The sequence below is a fragment of the Embiotoca jacksoni genome, unplaced genomic scaffold (assembly GCF_022577435.1).
Source record: "Embiotoca jacksoni isolate LCO1_2020_lvr unplaced genomic scaffold, fEmbJac1.0.p SCAF_1, whole genome shotgun sequence".
Classification (NCBI taxonomy): Eukaryota; Metazoa; Chordata; class Actinopteri; family Embiotocidae; genus Embiotoca; species Embiotoca jacksoni.
In genome coordinates, this window is record NW_027185229.1 from 13,407,502 (window position 1) to 13,428,958 (window position 21,457).

The following is a 21,457-nucleotide window of genomic DNA, read 5'->3' on the forward strand; positions in this document are numbered from 1 at the left end:
GAATTACTTGTTCGCAATAAACTAAATGCAGTCAACCTTTTTCCATAGGCTAATAAAATCATGTTTAAAATCTTGCATGAGGATAATAAATCAACACACTGCAGTAGCCTCTCTCACAATTGAAATGAAAAACAAATCATCAGTCTATTCCCTAATTCCATTTAACAATATTGTTGAGGAATCTTTTTTCGTAATTACCTTTTGCATTTTTCATCAGAGACACTCTACCCTCTATCCTATCTTACTATCTTAGGCCCTTGATTTGGTTCAAATGTATTGATGGACAGGCAACGGATGTTATGTGAAAATACAAATCATGCCTTATTATTTATTTAATTAAGGTATGTGTGGTGGTAGAATTATTAGTGGTAGCTGAACGAAAGACAATATCTTACAAAATTCTCTTCCTCAGTTATAAATCCATACACAGATAATACTTTGTTGCATTCTACACAGAGCTTAGAGAATGGGGATTCATTGTGTTGTGGCTCACATATGGTCACTCCGCCCACTTCCATCTGCATCCCTTTGGATTTGATTATTGTGATTTAATTAAAAAGCAAAATTACCCAGTTAGAATTAATTCAAATGACAAATACCTTCCTCCCTAATTGATAAATTGTAAATATGTGATTCAAAAGTTTAACTACTGGCTACAAATGTTTTCAACTTTACATCATTAAAAGTCAGCTTTTAGTTCTTGCTCAATAACAGGTTTCCATGTTCCACATTAAGTTTGGTTTAAATCATCTATTGGGCCAGAACCTGCTTAAAAGTTAGTTGCAATGTCACAAATTTTGCTCACATATACATGCTCTCAACTCAATCTATTCTTGAGCTCCACTTTCAGATGAGTTTGGAAACAATCTTCTTGTGTCAAACTGATTCTACGTCGCTCTTTATAGTGAAACATCCAAGAGAAGTTACACATATCAAAACCTAAGTTTAAGTAGAGAGGAACTTTAATCGTTGAGCCTTTTGTCTTCAACAGCTGATGCAATTGTCTCATGAAGTATTTGAATATTTTGCTTCAGTGCACTTTATAATTTTCTGGTTATTTTCTGAACAACCATGCACTCACTTGGTCAGTGCTTCAAATAAGTCATTAACAGGTAAGAGGCTAAGCTAACCAAATGCATCTTTCTGTTGAATCCTACCAGCTCTTTTAAAAAACAAGTTAAATCCACTGCTATTTTTTTAAGTATGGATGGTGTTATGGTTTTAATGGCTTTTGGTTGGTTATTAGCCACCATTATATTTTTAGTACCCATATGAAGCAATAATATCCTGTCCCAGTTAAGTGTGATTGTGGTTGCATAATCAAATGGAGTAGCAATACTGTTGTTAATCTGTCAGAGAGCGAACAGGACGCTTTATTCTTTTTTCTCTCTCGCTCACTGTCCTCACACTTTTTTTCTTTACTTTTACACTTTTCTTTCTTCCTCCTCCACATCTTTTTTTGTTGTTTTCCTCATCCTCCCATATTTTTTTATCTTCCTTTTTTACTTGTTTCCTCCTATTCCTTTTAACTGTTATCCCCTTTATTATTGTAATTAGAAATCCCGATCCTTGTCTTGTTACTCCTCTTAGCACTTCCTCATACTGCTCATCCTACGTGTCTTCATCTTCCCCCCACCTCCACGTTTTCTTTGTTGTTGTCACCAATGTGGGAGGTTTAGAGTAGTAATGAAGACCAAGAGAGAGGAGGAGGAGAAGGAGGAAGATGCATGGTATAATCCATATGTACATAAATATGTACACAGCCACGTGCAACTTTTCTTTTTGGAACAACAATCATATTATCAAAGCCAATGAGAAATATGCTGCTTCTTTCTAACTGTTAGTGTGTATTTATGTATTGTCTACGCCACTTTGTAGGCGTTTGTGGGCGGATAAGATGCACTGTTTATCTGTAAATACCATTTATGATTTTATTGGAAACATGTTCATGAACCAATCAAACAGTAAGTCAGACGGTAGGTCTTCGTTCCTCTGCTGGGATCCTAACCACGACCTGTAACACAAACATACACACACACGCTATCCAGTGTCGAACAAAAATACTCTCTTAAACAACCGTGTCATAGATGAACTCTCCAATTGCTCTTTGGCGTACCCACCATTAATCCACTTCAACCTGTAGTTACCCTTTGGGGTATCTGGTGGCTGTGCAATTAAATGCAGAGCATGATGTAAGCTTTATTTACAGTAAAAGCTCTATGAATGTATGAAGTATGATTGTGGCCCATTTGTTTGGTCTGCATAAGAAAGAACCTTAAATGCATTGAGTTCCTTTGAAGCTTTGTGCTCACACTAACATTAGATTTGGTTGATTAAATGCAGGTAATGTATCTCCATGAGTCCACTTCGTTAGTACGGTAAGGCTGCTGACGCAGACAGCGAAGAGGAAGCCCCCAAAAAATAAAAGGCATGAAAAAATGAATTGTTATGGTAAATTTACTGTGTATGTTAAATAAGCTGCTTAGGCAAACAGGACAAAATCGGAACGTCAGGATTTTACCACATTTCCACACCAATCCATAAACATCACAGAGCCGAAACCAGAAAAGTTACAGTTTGCGTGCCTTGCTTGCACTCACTGACAACTTTAAAATTTCGAAACACATTTCAGGTATGTTGAGTTTTGCCTCATTCATGTTGCTATCGAATTTAATATCTATTACATATGGCTATGTTTGTAAACAGACAGTCTGTAACAGGTCCAATAATGAGACCCACCAATAATGGATGCAATCTGGCTTTTGACAAATCATCAGTAGAAGCTAAAGTCGTGTTTTGGGATCCAATCGTTTGTAGGCCTCTTGCCTCTTAGTTTATGAAATACCTGCAGCTTCAGCAACAGGATCCACATAAGCCTTTCCAAAGAGAAAGAGTGGCCCACTTAAACGGACATGGCTCAACAGCGCTAACATATTAACGTCTTCAGGTTGAGGCTTAGTGTTGAGCTCCATCACAGCTGTTGGGAATGTTTTATTTCCGTGTTAGTAAAAGTCTGATTTTTTTTTCAGCTATATAAAGTGTTTCATAGCAGAGGGTAACACACGTCGGTTACTTCCGTGGGTTCCCTCAGCACAGAGGCACATGCAACAGCTCAAGTACTGTCAAAATTAGTTTATTTAAACAACAAAACAATCTCTCAGTTCGCGTGCTCTCCTGCCGTGCCTCTGAGCACACGGCCAACGTCAGTTCTGCAGCCACCCTGCTGCTCTGCGTCCCCAGGAGTGAGAGTCCGTCCGGCATGCTACTGCTAGAATATGTGGGGAGACAGCCGATCAGTAACACAATGCACCTGAGCTAATTAACTCTCTGGCACCGTTCTCTGAACCACTCCCCCAATCAGTCTCTCCTGTAGCTGACCCCCAACCATGCCCCACTGCCACATACACCGACTAAGGCCTGGGAGGCATCCGCCCCTAGTCTCAACCATCTAGCCTCTGGCTAGTCGCTTAAGACTGAAGACTCCTGTCTCCCTCCTGGACTCTGTGCTTAAATCTTCCAACTTTGTCAATAAAGACTGTTCTGAATTTTATCTGTGTTCTGCTTTTGGGTCCGATTCACAAGAAACCATAATGATCTGACCTAAATAAGGACCCAGCAAACAAAGATAATGTCCAGGAAGTCCTGTCTTTTCCCCATCAAGCCTTGGTGGACTCCGGAGCAGAGCAAAGCTTTTTGGAAGTGGATTTGGTTTCTCAGGCTGGGACTCCTCTGGAGGCATTGGTTCACCCACCCCTTTTTGTAAACACTCTGGACGGAAGCACCTTGGCCAAAATAACCCACCGGACCCCTCCACTGGGGCTGCTACCTGCAGTTTTTTGTCATCCCCTCTCCCTGGGCCGACCCATACGTCCATGGACCACGTTTGGGGCCTAACCTATGTATATATGTTTGTGTGTTTAATGATGTTAGGTGTGCTGCAGAAGTGACTGATGGATCTCAATACTTTGTGCTGCTGATGATCACAGATGGCGTCATCTCAGACATGGCTCAGACCAAAGAAGCAGTGATCAATGTGAGTCGACACAACACACTGCCCACAAAACCCTTTTCCTCTTCTGACATGTTGTATGACATGTAAAGAAAACTCTTTTCAACCTTCTCAATAAAAGAAACAAAATGTATGAATATGCATTTCTTTTCAAAAGTTTATCCTTCTTCACCGAAAAGTCCTGTCTCAATGCATTTTGTGTAAAATTTGGCACTTTGTGGACTGTAAAACTGCACCGGAATTTCAGGTTTTCATATCGAATTTGTCAAATTTTTTCTTCATATCCCATTTACCCATTTAACACACACACACACACACACACACACACACACACACACACACACACACACACACACACACACACACACACACACACACACACACACACACACACACACTGTCATTGGTGTGTGTAAATGGAGGAAACCATTTTAAGATGCTTGTAGACTGCTAGATTAATAAAGCTTTATATAAGTTTACCATTTATCTTCTGCTTTGTATATGGATGCCATTTTAGTATTCAAGTCTGATCTTAATCAGGGAGAGGTTTGCTTAAAAAGTTTGTAAAATAAACATCTTTTCAGTACTAAGACAATGACGAATAAAACCATACCCGAGTCTGCATGAAAAAGATGTTTTGAGATCAAATGCAGTTAAATTCTGGTAATAGTTCAAAGGAATGTGTATTCACTCTGGCACTAGATAATGTTTGTTGTTAGCAAGAAAACAGAAAAATTAAGAAGCCCCATTGATGGAGAAAATAACACTAAAGCCCACCTTAAAGATAATTTGTTTTTTCCTTGGAGGCTGGTGGAAAAGGTGAGCTAACTTTTCATGTACTCTCAGCCCATACAGGTGAACGTGCTTCATTCGATCACATTGCCTCGCCTCCTAACACATTATTCTACGTAGTTCCTGTATATGTCAAAACTTTGGTAAACCTCTGCATTTTATTGATAACAAACAGAACAGATGATTAAGGTGAGACAAGTCAACTCTGGACTCTTTGAACAAACACATAATAGATGAATGCACATGCTGTATTTAAGCATATTGTGCGCTGTGTTGTTTTGGAGTGGGGAAGCTGCAGTTTGGCTCATATCCTTTCTGTGCTTCCTCCACAGGCATCCTCACTGCCCATGTCTATAATCATAGTAGGAGTGGGACCTGCTGAGTTTGATGGTAAGTGTGTGTGTGTGTGTGTGTGTGTGTGTGTGTGTGTGTGTGTGTGTGTGTGTGTGTGTGTGTGTGTGTGTGCGTGCGCGTGTGTACGTGTGTTTCTGTGTGTATGTGGTGGGGCGTATTGATCAGTTTAGAGCTGAGGGATACATTTCAGAGATGTCATAAAGAGTTTCGCCAAGACAGCTGTTTCTTTGTTTTCATCTATCTTGCTGCATTGTTAAAATAATTCAGATATACAAGAGTATTGCAAATTTCAGCCCATCTAATGACTCTCATAGCTTCCATGGCATAGGCATGTAAATCCTCTGTTTATCCCCCTCACCCACTCCCACTTCCAGCTCATGCCTGCTGTCAGTCAGACACTGTGTGATAATTTAAAAGGAGCTGTGCGCCATGGGCAGACAGACACTGTCATTAACTGTGCAGCAAAAGAGAGAAAAAAAAAAAAATCAAAAATCCAACCTGTTCATACTGAATAGAAAATGGTAACCTGTATGATTAATCAGATGACTCCAGGATATTACATAGTTATTTATAAAATGTGTGCTTTTGAAAAAAGTTTTTTCCAGAGAGGATCACGTAGACTTCCCTTATTTCAAATTACAAGAGCTGTCCTCACCGTGTTCTTAAAGGATTTTGTAGCTTAATTTCAAATGGAACATTCCCCTAAGAATAGTGTGTGATTGCTGTGTGCAGTAAAGCTGATCTGACCAAATGGGGATGAAAATTCCTTCTGCAATCGACTTTAATGCATTGTTGTCCTCATAATGATCTTACTCACAGTTGTTTGAAGTATGTGGTATAGTTAGAATGTTTTGCACTGTGTATAGATGCCTAAAATGCAGTTGGACAATGAACATATGGAGTTCATCAGTATGACTTTGAAATTGTATTGGTGTGTTTAAGTATATACAGGTGCTAAGTTATGAAAACAATGGGACTGAGTGGACCCCCACAGGTTATAATACATCAAATAACTCCTTCTTTAGTCAAATTTTGACTTAGGCACAATAACTTTATTTCTTGAGTTTTAACTCTGCGTTTTAACCTTCATCAGTGAGAATCAGACTCTGCAACACATAAATAGAGAGACACATGACCGCTTCAATCATGTTATTTGATTATATGACAAAGAAGATGGATTTCTGTGAAGTTTTCAGGGAAGTTTACACAAATAAGCTAAATAAATAACAAAATAAATCTGAATCTAATCTAAATAACTTAGAAATATTTTTTGTAAATTACAATGAGTTTTTGTTGTTGATTGATGTGCCGGGTCTGCTAAAATCAGGGAAGCATTAATATGAGCTAAAATCTAAGGTGTTGTTGATTTATCGATTTCTGAAGCTGTAATATACTTATCCTCTGCAGTATAGGGAACTTTTAGAGCTCTACTTGTGTCCGCCTTTGTGCAGCGTAAGTGCAGGTACAAGCAGGTTGGCTGACTTGATGCAGCGTGGCACAGTGGTGAAGGAACGTGCTCCAAACATCACTGATGTTGTGGTGTTGATAAATAAACTGCGTCAGGAGCTTTAAGTGTGCTTAAATCACTTTCCAATCATTATCATGGCCTAAGGTGCCGTGCGTAAAATCTTTTTGTGCTTAAATGATGCAGTGTTTCGGTCCTGGCTAGATTACTAACCAGACAAGTAGATATAAAAAGGCTTTTGAATTGTTACGAAGTGTTTTTTATAGTGTATGGCTGAGATTGGTTATTGCGTCTTGACGTGTGCCAATTGACTGATTCACATCTAATTCAACTGACAAGTCATCATTTTTGTATGACTTGTCATTAAAAAAAAAAAAATCTTGTTCTAATTATTTATGTAAGTAGAATGAAATACATAGGACATGAGCAAACCTGGTTGTGGTATTTTGGATAGGTCTGTTCATGTGCGTTCTTGTCCACTGAAGCTACGAAAATATCCCTGCACCGGCCGCTGCATTTAGAACTGGTTTGAGCAGGCAGAGGTGCAGGCGCAAGTTCACCTCAAAATTGACACCAAAATTGCACTGAACTGGAAGAAACTGTTACCAGTGTGGAAACACTGCTCACTCGTACAGTAGCATTAGAGTTTAGATTTCTCATGCTAGCTAACATACAGTGCACAGATATATGATTTTTTTTTATTATTATTCTTCAATGGATCTTATTCTATGTATTGAGCATCAGGAGAAGCAACTTAGAGGCATTTCCAAGGCAATGTCCTGCTGGTGTCACTTCCATGGAAAAGTGGGGAACAACCATGAAATTATCATTTAAAATGACCTCTGATTGAGCATTATCTAAGATTAAGATTTTTGACATAGTAACACACTGTGTCTGAAAGATACCTAAAAGTAGGCTATGTACTAACTCAGTTTCCATGGAGATGTGAAAGTCTTTCAAAGAGATAGTCTGGATTCCTCCTGTTTCGCTTCATAAAGAACAAATAGATTAACAAGCTCTCTTTCACACTAATCACTAGCACTGTTTGTTATTAAAATGGAAAGATAAAAATAGCTCTTAAAAAAAACATTACTTGTTCGAAGTTGTCAAAACTCATCCGGTTTGATGAGGACACACTACTCAAACAGAGAAAGTTAGGAGGTTTGTCAGATATGGTTATAGCCCAACTTTAGATGTTTTTGCACTGCTCAGCCCAGAGACATGCAAACAGAAATAATGCTTTAGTTTTGCACAAACATTCTCCGATGAGTAAGATGATAATCATTTATCAATATGTGCTCATTTAACACAGATTGTAACAGTCCTGGCAGATGCATGCCGTGGCATTATTGAATTTTTCTGTTTCTCCAGAGCCTCAGGTGGTACCTGTCTCAGACCTCTACACCTGACTGCAAAAATATTAAAACCAGGGGGGAAATATCTAAGTAAATTAAGGAATTTTATTGCCAAGTGCACAACAGAGGAGAATATGAGAAATGTAAATTGGTTTGGGTATTAGACCGCATTGTGATTTTGTCATCTTATTTTCTATGTGAGTGTGAGTGTTGAATATGAAAAAAAAAAAACACACAAAAAAACAAAACAAAAAAAAAACTGGGGTGTAGGCACTGGTGGTGGTGATGGGAAGATGCTGAAGATCTGGGTGAGATGAAGAGTGGACTGGGCTCGGCCTGGGCCTGGATGACAAGATTGGAGGTGAATGGAGTAGAGGAGGGCTGCAGCAACACACACGGAGATGAGAGCCGACTTAGAGAGAGGACAACATGTTTAAAGTTGGACATATGTGGCACGACTGGCTGATTGACATTGTTGCAAAATTTTTGCTTCTGAAAATAAAAAAAAACCTGATTTGGGTGGTTTAAGGCAGGATCAAATAGACTTTCCTTTTTTCCAAACAGTTTACCAGACACAGGCTCGTCATCATTGTATTCATGATACTCGTTGGCCTCCACGGGCTGATGATGTTATAGGGAAGCGGTAAGTAGTATTATAAATGCCTCCTCCCCTGGTGTTATGAGAAGGCTGCCCATTGCAGTTCAATGATTCAAGGTATAAAGCAAAACCCTGCATCTTATAAACGCTAAACACTGGCATTAACTAAATGTCAAAGTCAGCTGTAGAAAAGCCGAGCGTGACAATTCAGAATGAATGGGCGAAAGGAAAGTCTCCCTGATTGAACTGGAGCTCCATGTTGAGAATTTCCTTATTTAAAATGGGCATACTGTGTAATTAACTGGCAGCCAGGAACAGCAAGTCTTCAATTCAATTATTAGGGTTTTTCTTCTTTCCCTGTTGAGTGATGCTTGGATTTTATTTTCAGCAGTTCTTTTAGTGCTGATATTGTTGAAAATAATATGACAAAATAATATTTGTTTCCAACAATCATTTGACCATAAGTTTAAAGTTATCAGAGCCAACAAAATCTAGCTTCAAAAATAAAACCTAGTTTCAATATTACTTTTCAGCCATTTTCTTTAAAGCTGCACTAATCATGCAGGTGTGGGGCTCATGGCTCATTGCTGAGGGGTCAAGGACTTGTAGTGGGCCCTCATACAGCCTATTAGTGGCTGTATGTAGATTCAAGACAGATCCAAGAGGAATCTCACCGAGACAGAGATGTGGAGCGGACATGCTGATAGGCTATTTCAGAACCATTGATTTTACCAATAATTTGCTCAAACTTCAGTCAAATAAAGGATAGGAAAGTAAAGCAGACTAAACAATCAGGGCAGGCAAACAGGCATACAAGGTAAACCAAATAAAAAACAGTGATATTCCTGTTGAATGTTCGATACAGAGAGAGAGCCATATAGCCTACACAATCAAGCCACATCCCTGTGAAGCAGCAACAAACACACTATTTTCTTTTTATTTATTTTTTTAAAGGCCAAGGCTGTGTCATCAGAAATAATGAACATGAAACAATTTAGCAATCATGTTTTTATCCAGCAGTTGCTAGTTTAAATCCAATTCTGTAAAAAATAGTATGGAATCAATCTGCGACCAGCAGGACAGTTGGATCTGTTTTTAATATATTGTCAAGCTCAGACCAGTCCTCTAAACAGAACAGCTAATGGAGAAGGAGACTCCTCATACTCACCATCTAAGTAGCACTGTAAAGTAAATGTGTCTTTTTCTAAAAGTTAATTGGGAAAATGATTTGAATTCAATGACTTGATAAGGGAAGATAAAGCCGCAAATTATTCTAGCTGAATGAAGAGAGAGCTCCCTTTGGAACGTAATATTCAGTGCTGAGTGTCAACGGTGAACACTTGTGTGTAACAGAAACAGATAAATTACAGCAAATAGCTGGCAGAGCATGGCAGGAGAAGAAGCAGAGAAAGGAGGCTCGAGAGTTAGAGGACAGGATGGTACATGTGTGGTAAATGTATTTATAGATCCATCTACCTCAGTCACCAATTTAACTGAATTCTGTGCAGAAAGATGTTCCGCTCACAACACAAGAAGAAAGCACCTGAGACTTGGGGAAATTAAAGTGACACAAGCAGAATTTCACTGATGTTTCGATTGAATCGTCTTTGATATTCCTTTCATGCCCCTTCTATCAGTGGCACTCTGTGCTTGACAAAACACATCTGTCACTCAACATACAGAGGTGATATGTGCCCGATTTACCCTGTGTGATGTTTAAAAAGCTTGCAAAGCAGACATGTGGCTGGGCAAAGAGAATAAATTAAGCACTTGTCTTGTGACTTTTGTTTGACAATAAGTGTATTCAGCTGCAGTTCTGCCCAGGATTGCCCGCTGGAGAAGAAGACCTTCACACATCACTCACCCATAGTCAGAGTCAAGCTTCAGGGGCCGTCATATGGAAATTAGCCTTCTGAAATCAAAATATTATAACCCTGTTTTGCTTTTTCAGTATCACCTTGCATCTTTTCTTCTTTTTGCTCCCTTAAACTTATCTGTCTCCCCACGCTGCTAAAAGTAAACTTTACACTTATATTAGGATATGTCTGAGAACTATGTTTTAAAATGGCCACAAGTGAGCTACCAATGTTAGATGATTAGAATAACTTTTGGTGAGCCTTGTGGGGAATTTAAGTAGTTGAATGCAGCACTATTAAATATCAGGAAAAAAAATCACATCAACTGAACTTGAACTGAAAAAGGAAAGGTATTAAATGTGTGAGTAATATCATGAAACAGCAAGATGCACATCTTTTGACAAAACACATATTTTGAGACATCACATATGAAGGGATTTCTTTGCATTTTTTTGTATTTTGACTGACAGCACTAAATCTATTCAGACTGTACAGTACAGTCTTTAAACTGTGGGATTTAGGCCTTACTCTTGAGGTAAGCCATTGTTTTCTTAATCAGGTGATCTGCAGTTATAGGAGACAGCAAAACCAACAAGGAATCTCTTTGACTAGCAAGTATTGCATATGCGTAGTGTGCCCTTCGAAAGCATTTTAGAGTCCAGTAAAACAAAGTTGTTGTTTTTTTCGATACTGTGTTTGGACTTTAAATCAGAAGGTAAGAGTAAAATAAAAACAGTGGTCTTCACATGGACGTGCATTTTACTTTTTCACAAGTGGATGTGTTGTGCTGATTGCCCCCACATTCATGTGTGAACAAGTAAGTAATGGCTGTCTGACAGATGTAACTTGTTGCCCAGGTGTTTCCTCCTTCTTGGATTGTTCCTTAATAAAAGTGCAGTGGGTGTCCACCTTTCATTTCAGTTATCTTCTTTGTAGCCATCTCTGCAGACTCCGTCAGTCTTTTCTATGTGAATCCCTCATTGGGTTGGTTCCTTCTTATCTGTGTACATACATGTGTAAAAAACAAAGTCACTATGGCCCAAACCCTCAAGTATGTTCTACAAATGTTTATCCTGAAAACAGATTTTAAGTATGCTAAAGACAGGGAGGTCATATTACAGATATCACCTGAAGGCGTCTGCTTTGAAGGACTGATAAAGGATTTCCAAAGAAGATACTAAATATTTTGTTCTGTCAGTAGATTGTAGACTTGATGCCTTTGTTGCTTCAAAGGGCAAATAAACATTTGAATTTATCACTTTTATTTCCTTCAACTTGTATATGTTAACCAACTTTTGTACATCTGTGGAATAAAAGCTAAAGCAAGTCTATATAATTGTTTTATTGTGTTTTGATCTCAAGTGAAAATGCTTGAAGTAACCAAAATATCACATTTCACTCTGTGAACATACTTTTGGAGGGCACAATATTGTTTATCATGTCTTAAAACTCATAACACAAAAATACAGTTTTCATCATGCACTGTGAATATATTTTAATATTTGCAATTTCTCCCGAAAGTATGTTGACAGTAGAGTGAACTTGGTGCTGTTGCTACTTTAAGCATTTGAATTTCAGATCAAAACACGAGACAGTAGCTAACGTAGAACCTGGCTTTAGATGTTTGACATTTTTTATATTCAGATAGTCTATTTATATAGAAGGGTGCATCAAAAAGTTCCGAGACTGCTCCTGTTGCACACAAACTTGAGGGGAGAGCGCACATCAAAGTTTATACAATTACTGGTGAACTGAAAGAAGTAGCAGGGAGCAAAATCCGGCAAGTATGGGTGATGGAGAGCAGCATTTGTGTTGTTGTAGGCAAGAAACGTGTGCGTCTTCAGTGTGCTGTGTGGGTGGGTTTTCATGTTGGAGAACCAATGTCATCGCACCCGAGTTCAGGTCATTTGCACTGAATGTTTTCCCTCAGATGCCTCAAAGCATCACAGTATTACTCTATGTTTATAGTCTGATCCTTGGAGATGAATTCAGGGTTACAATTCCACTAAAAAACTGAAAGAAACACCTAATGCGTGCCTGGTCTGATGTGCCTTTTTTGGTTTTGGACGTTGCGATTCGCTGCTCTGAAACACAAATGTCACCTCGCTTTGGCTTTGTTTCATTGCCGGAGGCTTTCTGAAGCATTTCAAGGGTTTCTGTTGCCGATTTATTGAGAGAAAATGTTATGTGTGCCCTCTGATCATGTCTACAGAGAAATCGCAGACACACCCCGTCCACTACTCACAAATCCTGTGTAACTCAGGTGCTGGTTTTGTTTAAACAAAAACGACAGAACTTGGAGTACTTATTCACAAATGTTATAACTTCTCTCTGCTCTGTGCACATCACGTGAGCTTTTTGATCTGACCTGATTTATATTATCATAGATATTCAAAAGTTATATTTAAAGGATGCTTAATATGATTTATGTTAATGAATATTGTTATTAAAAAGAGCACAAGTTTTTACAAATGGATAGGAACAAAATAGGACCAACAGTCTCCTCAGGATTAGTGTCTGTAATAGGTTATATTTTTAAATAGTTTGTAGCTGCATGGGATTTAGGAATGCTATTCTTCAAACTTGATGTAAAGAGGTGGTTCATGTAAGAACATGAAAGCCTTGAACTCACAAATGTATCACTGATGATAATAAACTATTATATACATCATATACAATTAGAGCTTTAATTAAACCCCTTCATATATTTCCCCCACTCTCCTAATCATTAAGAATCCCCACATCCCCCATACCCTGTCTAACCCAAGTGGATGATTTACTCCACTTGGGAGTAATGTCATTGTTATTTCCATAAATCTCTGAGCTTCAGAGAATGTTGAGTGTATACTCACACACACACACACACGCACACACACACACACACACACACACACACACACACACACACACACACATACACACACACAGACGCACGCACGCACGCACACACACACACACACACACACACACACACACACACACACACACACACACACACACACACACACACACACACACACAGAGGCCCGCCATGTGTTACTCAGGGCAGCAGGAGCTTTTCTATCAGGCCCCATGTCTAAGTGGACATCCTACCCAATACCACGGTTCACCCAACACGCCTGAACCTTCCTTCACTACCACTTCTCATAACCTTTTAACTGAATGGGTTTCTGCTCGCTCTCTTATTTCCACTCACATCTGTGTCAATCCTGTCCCTTTGCTTCACCCTCTCCTCTCTAATGCAGGCTGGTCAATATATCCATACCCCCCTTCTTCTCCCGTTTTCCCTTGCTGCTCAAGACCACCATCTGCCATCTCTGTGGGCCAGGTGGAGTGTCATGAGTGTCCCATCAGCATTCTTTTGTTCTTTTCTCCAGTTTATTCTCTCTTATCCTCTCTTTTCTTATCTTTTAACTCTAATTCTGTTTCTTTTAATTCCTTTTCTTGGCTTTTCTATTTTTTTCCTTTCCTTTCTTTACTCTGTTTTCTTTCTATCATTTCTGATTTGCTTTCTCTCTTTTGCTCTCCTTTCCTTTCCTTATTTTCCTTCCCTTTAAATTCAGATATGAAAACAGTTCCCCTTGAAAATTCGACAGATTGTTTGTCACTTGCTCCTCTGATTTGCTTTGTTGACAACAAACTATAAATAGACTGGTGCAGAACTCAGAAGGTTCTCCAACCTTATAGGATCGTTACTGCCTGTGGCCTATATAAGCTCTAATGAGGTTGGGTTACAGAATATGTTCTTGCTTCTTTCTCCACTTAGAGAGCAGCAGGGAACAGATGTAGTGCTTCATGTCTTTGGCCTGAAGTCTATGTTTGTCCCCAAGGACGGTTGCATGCTTGTCACAGCTGGGTCTGCACTTGTGTTCTCTCAGGTTTTAGTTTGTATTAGTGTGGGAATCATGTTTAGGCTTAACTATGGAGAACACTTGTTTGAATTTGTAAAAAGATGACCAGAGATTGGCACAGAAATCAGGTTACTTCTTGCTAACACGTCATTATGTAGTAATGTTTGTTATAAGCTTTGATGTAATAGTAAATTAGAACTTGTATTATCTACAGGTGTTGGAGACTTTAGTCAGTGTTCAGCGGTCTGGAAAAAATAAAAACACAATAATTATGTTGTTTACATTGGAAGTAATTCAAGTTATCCAAAGAGCTTAACTGTCTCTGCTGTGGATTTATAATGAATGTTACTAATGACAAGGAAGTGAGACTCTGATTTTCAACAGTTCAGACAGGAGAATGAACCACACTGACTGTGGTTATGGAATACATATCCGAAACAGTACTTCTCTAAAGGTTGCGCACATAACCACAATAGCATTTATTCTGAACAGAACTGGAAACATTGCATTGCGCTGCGATGAAGCAAATTTTGTCTACACTACTGACTGAAATTGTTTGTTGTTAATAGTTGATTAAACTCAAAGCTTGCTTTCACTTTTTATATAAAACATGTTAACAGCATTTGCAGTGTTTTGTTGAACCAAAACATTTTTGCTGTGGTAACATAAAACTACAAAAAGTGTCCTTTTTACCACCTTATCATGTAATACATGTAATTCTAAAAACATTAGTGTAAGCAATGGGATATAGAATTCCATGCTCTGAAAAAACAAATTATTGAATTGTGTGCTTAAATAAGTTCTTTGGGTTAGGCGTAGTTAAAACCTTCAAGTTGCTTCTAGACTAAAATACACGTTTTGTAAGATGTTTCCCATAACTTTGGGGGTATAGTGAGCATGTTAAGATTTTCAGGAGACTACAGACAAAAGAAAATGTGTTTTTTTACAGTATAATGTAGCATAATATTAAAAGCATTTGTCAACTTGTAGAATAGAATTGACAGAATACAATGAGTACAGTACTTATCCAATTGAAATGTTATAGCAAAATCCTGCAATGAAGCCGATACTTGATGTGGTTAAAATGCTGTCTGTTAGATTACTTCGTCAGTTAGCCACACAGGTGTACATTTTTAAAAATTTTGACTAAGTATTTGTGTCACTTTTATAGGTTAGGAGTAGCAGCACATCTCCTATATACAACAAAGTTGGCTCTACGAATATAATGCCAGTTTAATAGTATTTGTTGTCTACAGCTATGGAGGAGCTGGATGGAGATGAAGTCCGAGTGTCTTCCAGGGGACGCATTGCTGAGAGAGACATCGTCCAGGTGCAGTGAATTCTGTTTACCAGCAAAAATCTGCATGGAGTTTAATGTTAAATTTCAAATTGTACCATATACTGTTACGATCAAAATATTCAAACCTCTTAACTTGCAAGACATTCTAGTGATGTGAATTAAATTCAATGACAACAAATTCTGTAATGCATTGTTAAACCATCAAAGAAGTTTACTTTATTTTTAAAACCATAATGTGGAGTTTAGATTTTTTTTGTTGAGCATCCTTTAACCTTTTTGACCTCCAATAACTGTTTCTTGTTGTTTCTGACATGCTTCAGACATCTTTCTGTTAGAGTTTTAAACAGTTCTTCATGTGTTCATTAAAAAAAAAAAAAAAAGACTTACAGAGGGATTCAAATCTGGGGACTCAATGTCCTCAAGAACATTAAAATTTTGATTGGCATGGATATTTGCTTGGGATTATTGTCTTGCTGGAAAGTCCAGTGATTACCAAGCTTCAGTTTACATGCTGAGGGCATCATATTCAAACTGGCTTGGTGTATCAAAGAATCCATGAACCCAGTCACACCATTAACTTTCCATTTCCTGCAGCTGCAAAATCCCACTATACAGGATCCACCACCATTCTAGACTGTTGAAAAGTTGTTCTTGCTCTTCTTACTTCAGACATTAATCCAAACAGTTCCAGTTCACTTTCATCACTTCATAGAACGCCACAATCCAGGAACTAGAAAGGCTGATCCACAATTTTTTACCTGTGGTTTTTGGTGAAGAACAAAGTGCAGCAAGGCTTTCACATATTATTAATTTGATATATATATATATATATTTATATATATAAATAATATAATATACAGAGTATATTGCGTTACACAGCTGTAACTGAATCCTGCCTCACCCTAAGCAATATTTTGTGGAGTACACTGAGGCGTGGCAATGAAAAGACGAGAAGAAGGGTATTTGAGAAGAGTAGAGAAGATTATTTGTTGTGAATTCAATAATCTAATATATCCACAAAACAATAACCCATTCTTGAAATAATCTTGCAAATAACACTGTGGAAGTTTGTTTTGCTTATGGAGTTCTCTCCCTACTGATTCCTTGTTCTTCTCAAATTAGTTGATACAAATTGTGTTGAGAGTAAAATCCACTTTGAAACTAAGTATACTGCAATGTTCTTAAATGTGAACTTCAATAGCAGCAATTACATTTTTTTAAAGCAGTATTTTTTTTGTGCTAAATGCAAATTAATATATTGCAAATGTAATAAGTCAAAGTTCATCTATTGCATGCAATTGTTTTTGAATAATGATTCCATGTCATCATAATCCTATTGTCTTGTGAAATTCAGGCACTGTTTTGACAGCATTTTCTTTACTTTGTGAAATGCCCAATTACAATGAACAACCATTTTTGCTTCCTATACAGTTTGTTCCTTTTAGGGACTACATTGACCGATCAGGGAACCAGGTCCTGAGCATGGCACGACTGGCTAAGGACGTCCTGGCAGAGATCCCTGACCAGCTGCTGTCTTTTATGAAGAGCCGGGGCATCGATCCCCGGCCCCCGCAGCCCACCACCTCTGACTCCTCCTCATTGTCCACTACCATCGCAACCACCACTTCTACCCCCAAGCAACACAACACTCACACCTAAAAGGAGGCCAGTGAGCGGAGCAGCACGGCAGCCTGTTTGACCATTTGGAGGTGTGTGCCTGTGTGTTTTGTGTACGTGTGTGTGTTCAGGGTTGGTCAACGGAAAACAAATCAGTAAAATGAACCTACAAGAAGATAATATGTTCCTATTAAAAGTGCTGATCAAGAGGGTTCCTATGTGAAACCTGGACTGGAAGAGTAAAAAATAGACTTTTTAATGTTTCTAGTACTGACTTTTGTCAGCATGTACCACTATACACACTCAGTAGGTACAACACAAAACTGTAAGGACACACAGACTACATTTAAATTAAAGGTTTCAAATATTTAGAGCTGTTTCCTCAGTCATCTATTCTAGCATTTCGTACGGCTGAAAAAAGCATGGAGTTGTTAAAACAACACAACTTCTCCTGAAGTGAGAAGTGAGTTTTCAGCTACGTCAACTCCATTTTAGTTTCTGTGTCCACTGTCATAACAAATCATGAAGTAACCGCAATTTAATCTACTGCAAAGAAAGATCACAGAGGCAGACGTCCTTTGCTTGTTTGCTTATTCTCAGGACATTTTACAGGCTCGACAGTAACGCTACTCTTGTTTTGGTTTTGGTATCTGAAAGTGAAGAGAGACCAGTTCTTTTTTATCGCTTCATGAAAATATAAGGTGTATATTACTGTACACTGAATGAAACTCAAACATGTGTTTGTGTAAAGAGGTGGTGGTTGCTCGACATTTCAAGGTTACTAATCACAAACACAGCAAGTCTTAAAATAATCCCACTTGGATACAGGGGAAGCCACATACAAGCACCTCCTAAAAGCAGGAAAGATATAAGACCGTGAAAGCGTCTTGGGATGTAGAACAGACTATAATATATCCACTCCAGCACCTCCTCTTTCTCCCGCCACTGTACAATGTAACCATACGAAGGTGCAGATTATTTCAGCCGTGGTTTGCCTGGCTGAACATATATATATATATATATATATATATATATATATATCTGTGTGCTCTGCTGTCCACACTCTTCCTCTAAATTGTAAATTTCTCAGATCGGCCTATCATTTGGGATGAATAATGCATGAGGTGCATGCCTCTTGATCTCAAGCTGTCTGGAGCATGTACCTGTTTAAAATGAATAGGGTTGGTCAGTCCCCATTTCACAGGCCAGAATACTTCATATGTAGCAAAGAATGTGTGACAGGGTCTTGGGTCGCCTTTACTTTTCTACATAAGTCCAAGAAGGAATAGACCAAGATAAAGAGTGAAAAGAAAGGTGAGGTTTGGCACGTAGTGCTGTCAGTCAGACTGATGGACATGTATGCACACTTTTTCTTCATTTAAGCATGACTCTTTTTTACACTTGTCCTTTTTCACTGATTTGTTCTGCCCTTGTTGTGTTTTGCTGCTTAAGAAAAATGCATAAATGGATAAAACAAAAGCAAATACAAAACATGTTCATCAATTTGACAACACATCGCATAGAATATTGAGAAAAAAAACATGAGAAAATACAAACACAAAGTTGCACACAGCACAATAGAAATGACAACCAAAAATGAGCCATCTCTATAAAAAAAATGTATCTGAACATTTTGATAGTCTGATTCAAATATAATCCACAATTCAACAGTTAACAGATAATATCTTGAATAAGATCTAAGACTAAAAACATTGGTATTGTTAGTACTTTCTGTTTTCTGTTGTAAACTGACTGTTTACTTCAGTAAACTATTGTGGATTTGTAACTCGTAACTGCAGAAAAGCTTTTACTTTTGTTTTGTCTATTTGCACTTATTCATATTTTTATGTTGCTGGGACACTTTAGTGTTACTATACTGTAACAGTTTGTGCTTTCTTTCTCTGGTGTACAGTACACTCCAAAAACACAGATACTGTGCAGTTTGGACAAACCTTTTTGTTTATGAAACAGGTTCTCAGCAAACAATTTAAGATGACAGTTCAACCTGACAGCATCACAAAAACAGAATAGGGGAGGTCAGTAAAACTAATAATAAAAACAACGAATAAATGAAAGATTCGGGATTTGTCTACATTGTTGTGTATCTTTCACATTGTATCAGGAAGGAAATGGATATGTGGCCTTAATTCTGTCATAATCCTACAAGTATGTGCAAGGGATAACTCTATTTTTATAAGACAACACAGGAAATCTATGAGCAACCCGTTCTCCTCCCAGAACGTCAAAAAGTGCGTTTTGTCAAAGCCCACTAGCATCTCAGAGACCTACGCAGGGTGCACCTCCAACCCATATGTGTCGTTTCTACCCCTCCCCTCCACCCCCCACAAGAGAGTTTCCTAAACTCTTGGTTGGAAACGGGATGTGAACAAAAGCCTCCTGCACACAAGTCTTCTGATGTATTGAACCGTCCACCAAACCGTTTCCTTTTAACAAGCAGAAACTCACATTATATAGACATTATCTGAACCGTGTCACTTCTCTGGTACACACTTTTCTTTTAAGTGAATGCCAGATGTTCCTTAAATTCAAAACATAACTGTGGATTGTAATAAGATGCTTGCAGAAAAGACCCATGGAGTTGTTGTTTGAGAGAGGACAGTCACCCTCAGATATTTGCATTAGGTAGGCTACCTCAGGTTGAGACACCATAACAACGCACACCAAAACTACTTGGAAAGATTTAAGACAAGATCTTGGTTTGGGTTAAAATAAGCACATTACATGCACAACATTGTACATCACATAAATTACGTTAGATTACGTAAATTCAATATGTTAAATACATAAGCTAATTTAATGTTTACCTCAATGCTTATAGACTCAAACATCGGTCTCCTGTGTTTGACCCATCCAACTGTCCCCCAACTTTCCCCATACATGGACTTTGTCACTGCTTCTGCTATTCAAAACGTGCCAAAGGGCACCTTGTGAATAGCTCTCAGACACCGTTGGCTTTGGCAAAGTGAAATTATTTGACACCCTGGGAAAGAGAGCAGGCTGGGTTTTTTGCATGCTTATTTGGGTGATATACTGCCAACGATTGTACTATCTGTATTCTTATTCATATTTCAAAATAACTTCAGAGAACATTCCTACTTTGTGTGTGTTGACTTGTGTGCTGTGCAGGAATATTCTCTCTATTTCTGCTGTTGGTGTGTTCAGTATACCCGAAAGAACTGCCAGAGTAATAATCCAAAACAAAAGGGAGATACATGAATAGTAGGGTAGATTTGTATCACAGTGTTTAAGACATGCATGCGTGTGTGTGTTATGATCAAGCACACCAACCCAAAGTCACTTAACTTATTGGATATTTTTGTATGGAGCATGCTGAGCTTTATAGTGTGTACAGTATGAGTGAATCACTGACCAATGACACTGCTCATAACCTCTCCCAGTCTGTTCTGTACAAGCTACATGTAGGTCAGAGGAAAATGCGTTTAAGTGATGTGCAATTTTGTGAACAGTCTTCCTTCCACTTTGGCCCTCTCAAATACTCTAAACGTGTCTGTTGTTTTTTCTCCATTTGTGTTGGTCAGAATTTATACATAAGTTTGTCACTGTTTTCTAGCTTTTGCTTGGAAACTAAATAAAGATATTATTTAAAGCCCCAATGGAGTCTGTGTCAGCAATGTAGTCTATGATTTGGCAGTAATTGCTAGGTTACTAGTACAACAACGATTAGGGGTTGTTTTTATTTAGCTGTAAGGAAAGTGGTCTCACTTTTTGGGGAGAGTAGATGATTATATTTTCAGATTTATATTTTAGCTTCTCATGGATGTGCATGTAGAAATAAAAGATCTGGTGGTTGGATTGAAAGAAAGGGAGAATCACATTGTTTCGGATGTAACTAGAAAATGCAAATTCTATATATATTCATATTGTTAGCTATTGTGAAATTGTTTACAAATGTGTTTATTTTCTAAAGGTTAATGCTCATGAGTCATCATCACTGTAAATGTCCCAGCGATAGCCAAACAGCTAATTTGCAACTTTTGTCCCATGGCCCGATTTTTTTTTTTAAATTAGCAATTAAAATTAAAATAATCCGTTTTTCTTTCTAAGTTGTGGTGTGTATGTGTGAGTAGGAGAGGGGGTCCCAAAAATATCAATAAAAAATTTGTATGAGTATGTCAAACGTTATAGCCTACTGTTATTTTGCACGAGTATGGTGAAGTTACATTACAATATCCCTGTAGTTATTTATTCTATTGAGCATTCCGCATGTTATATGTTTTA

General features: G+C 38.2%; 1 protein-coding gene across 1 annotated transcript in view; it reads left to right on the top strand.

Moving 5' to 3' along the window:
* Positions 1 to 21,349, top strand: part of LOC138213116 (copine-9-like) — a 162,067-nt gene extending 140,718 nt beyond the window's left edge. Inside the window, exons 17-20 of the mRNA XM_069174034.1 lie at positions 3,931 to 4,033; positions 5,134 to 5,191; positions 15,537 to 15,610; positions 17,012 to 21,349. Of these exons, the coding sequence (XP_069030135.1) occupies positions 3,931 to 4,033; positions 5,134 to 5,191; positions 15,537 to 15,610; positions 17,012 to 17,239 (463 nt within the window). The 3' untranslated portion in view covers positions 17,240 to 21,349. The remainder of the gene's footprint in view (positions 1 to 3,930; positions 4,034 to 5,133; positions 5,192 to 15,536; positions 15,611 to 17,011) is intronic.
* Positions 21,350 to 21,457: the final 108 nt, after the last annotated feature.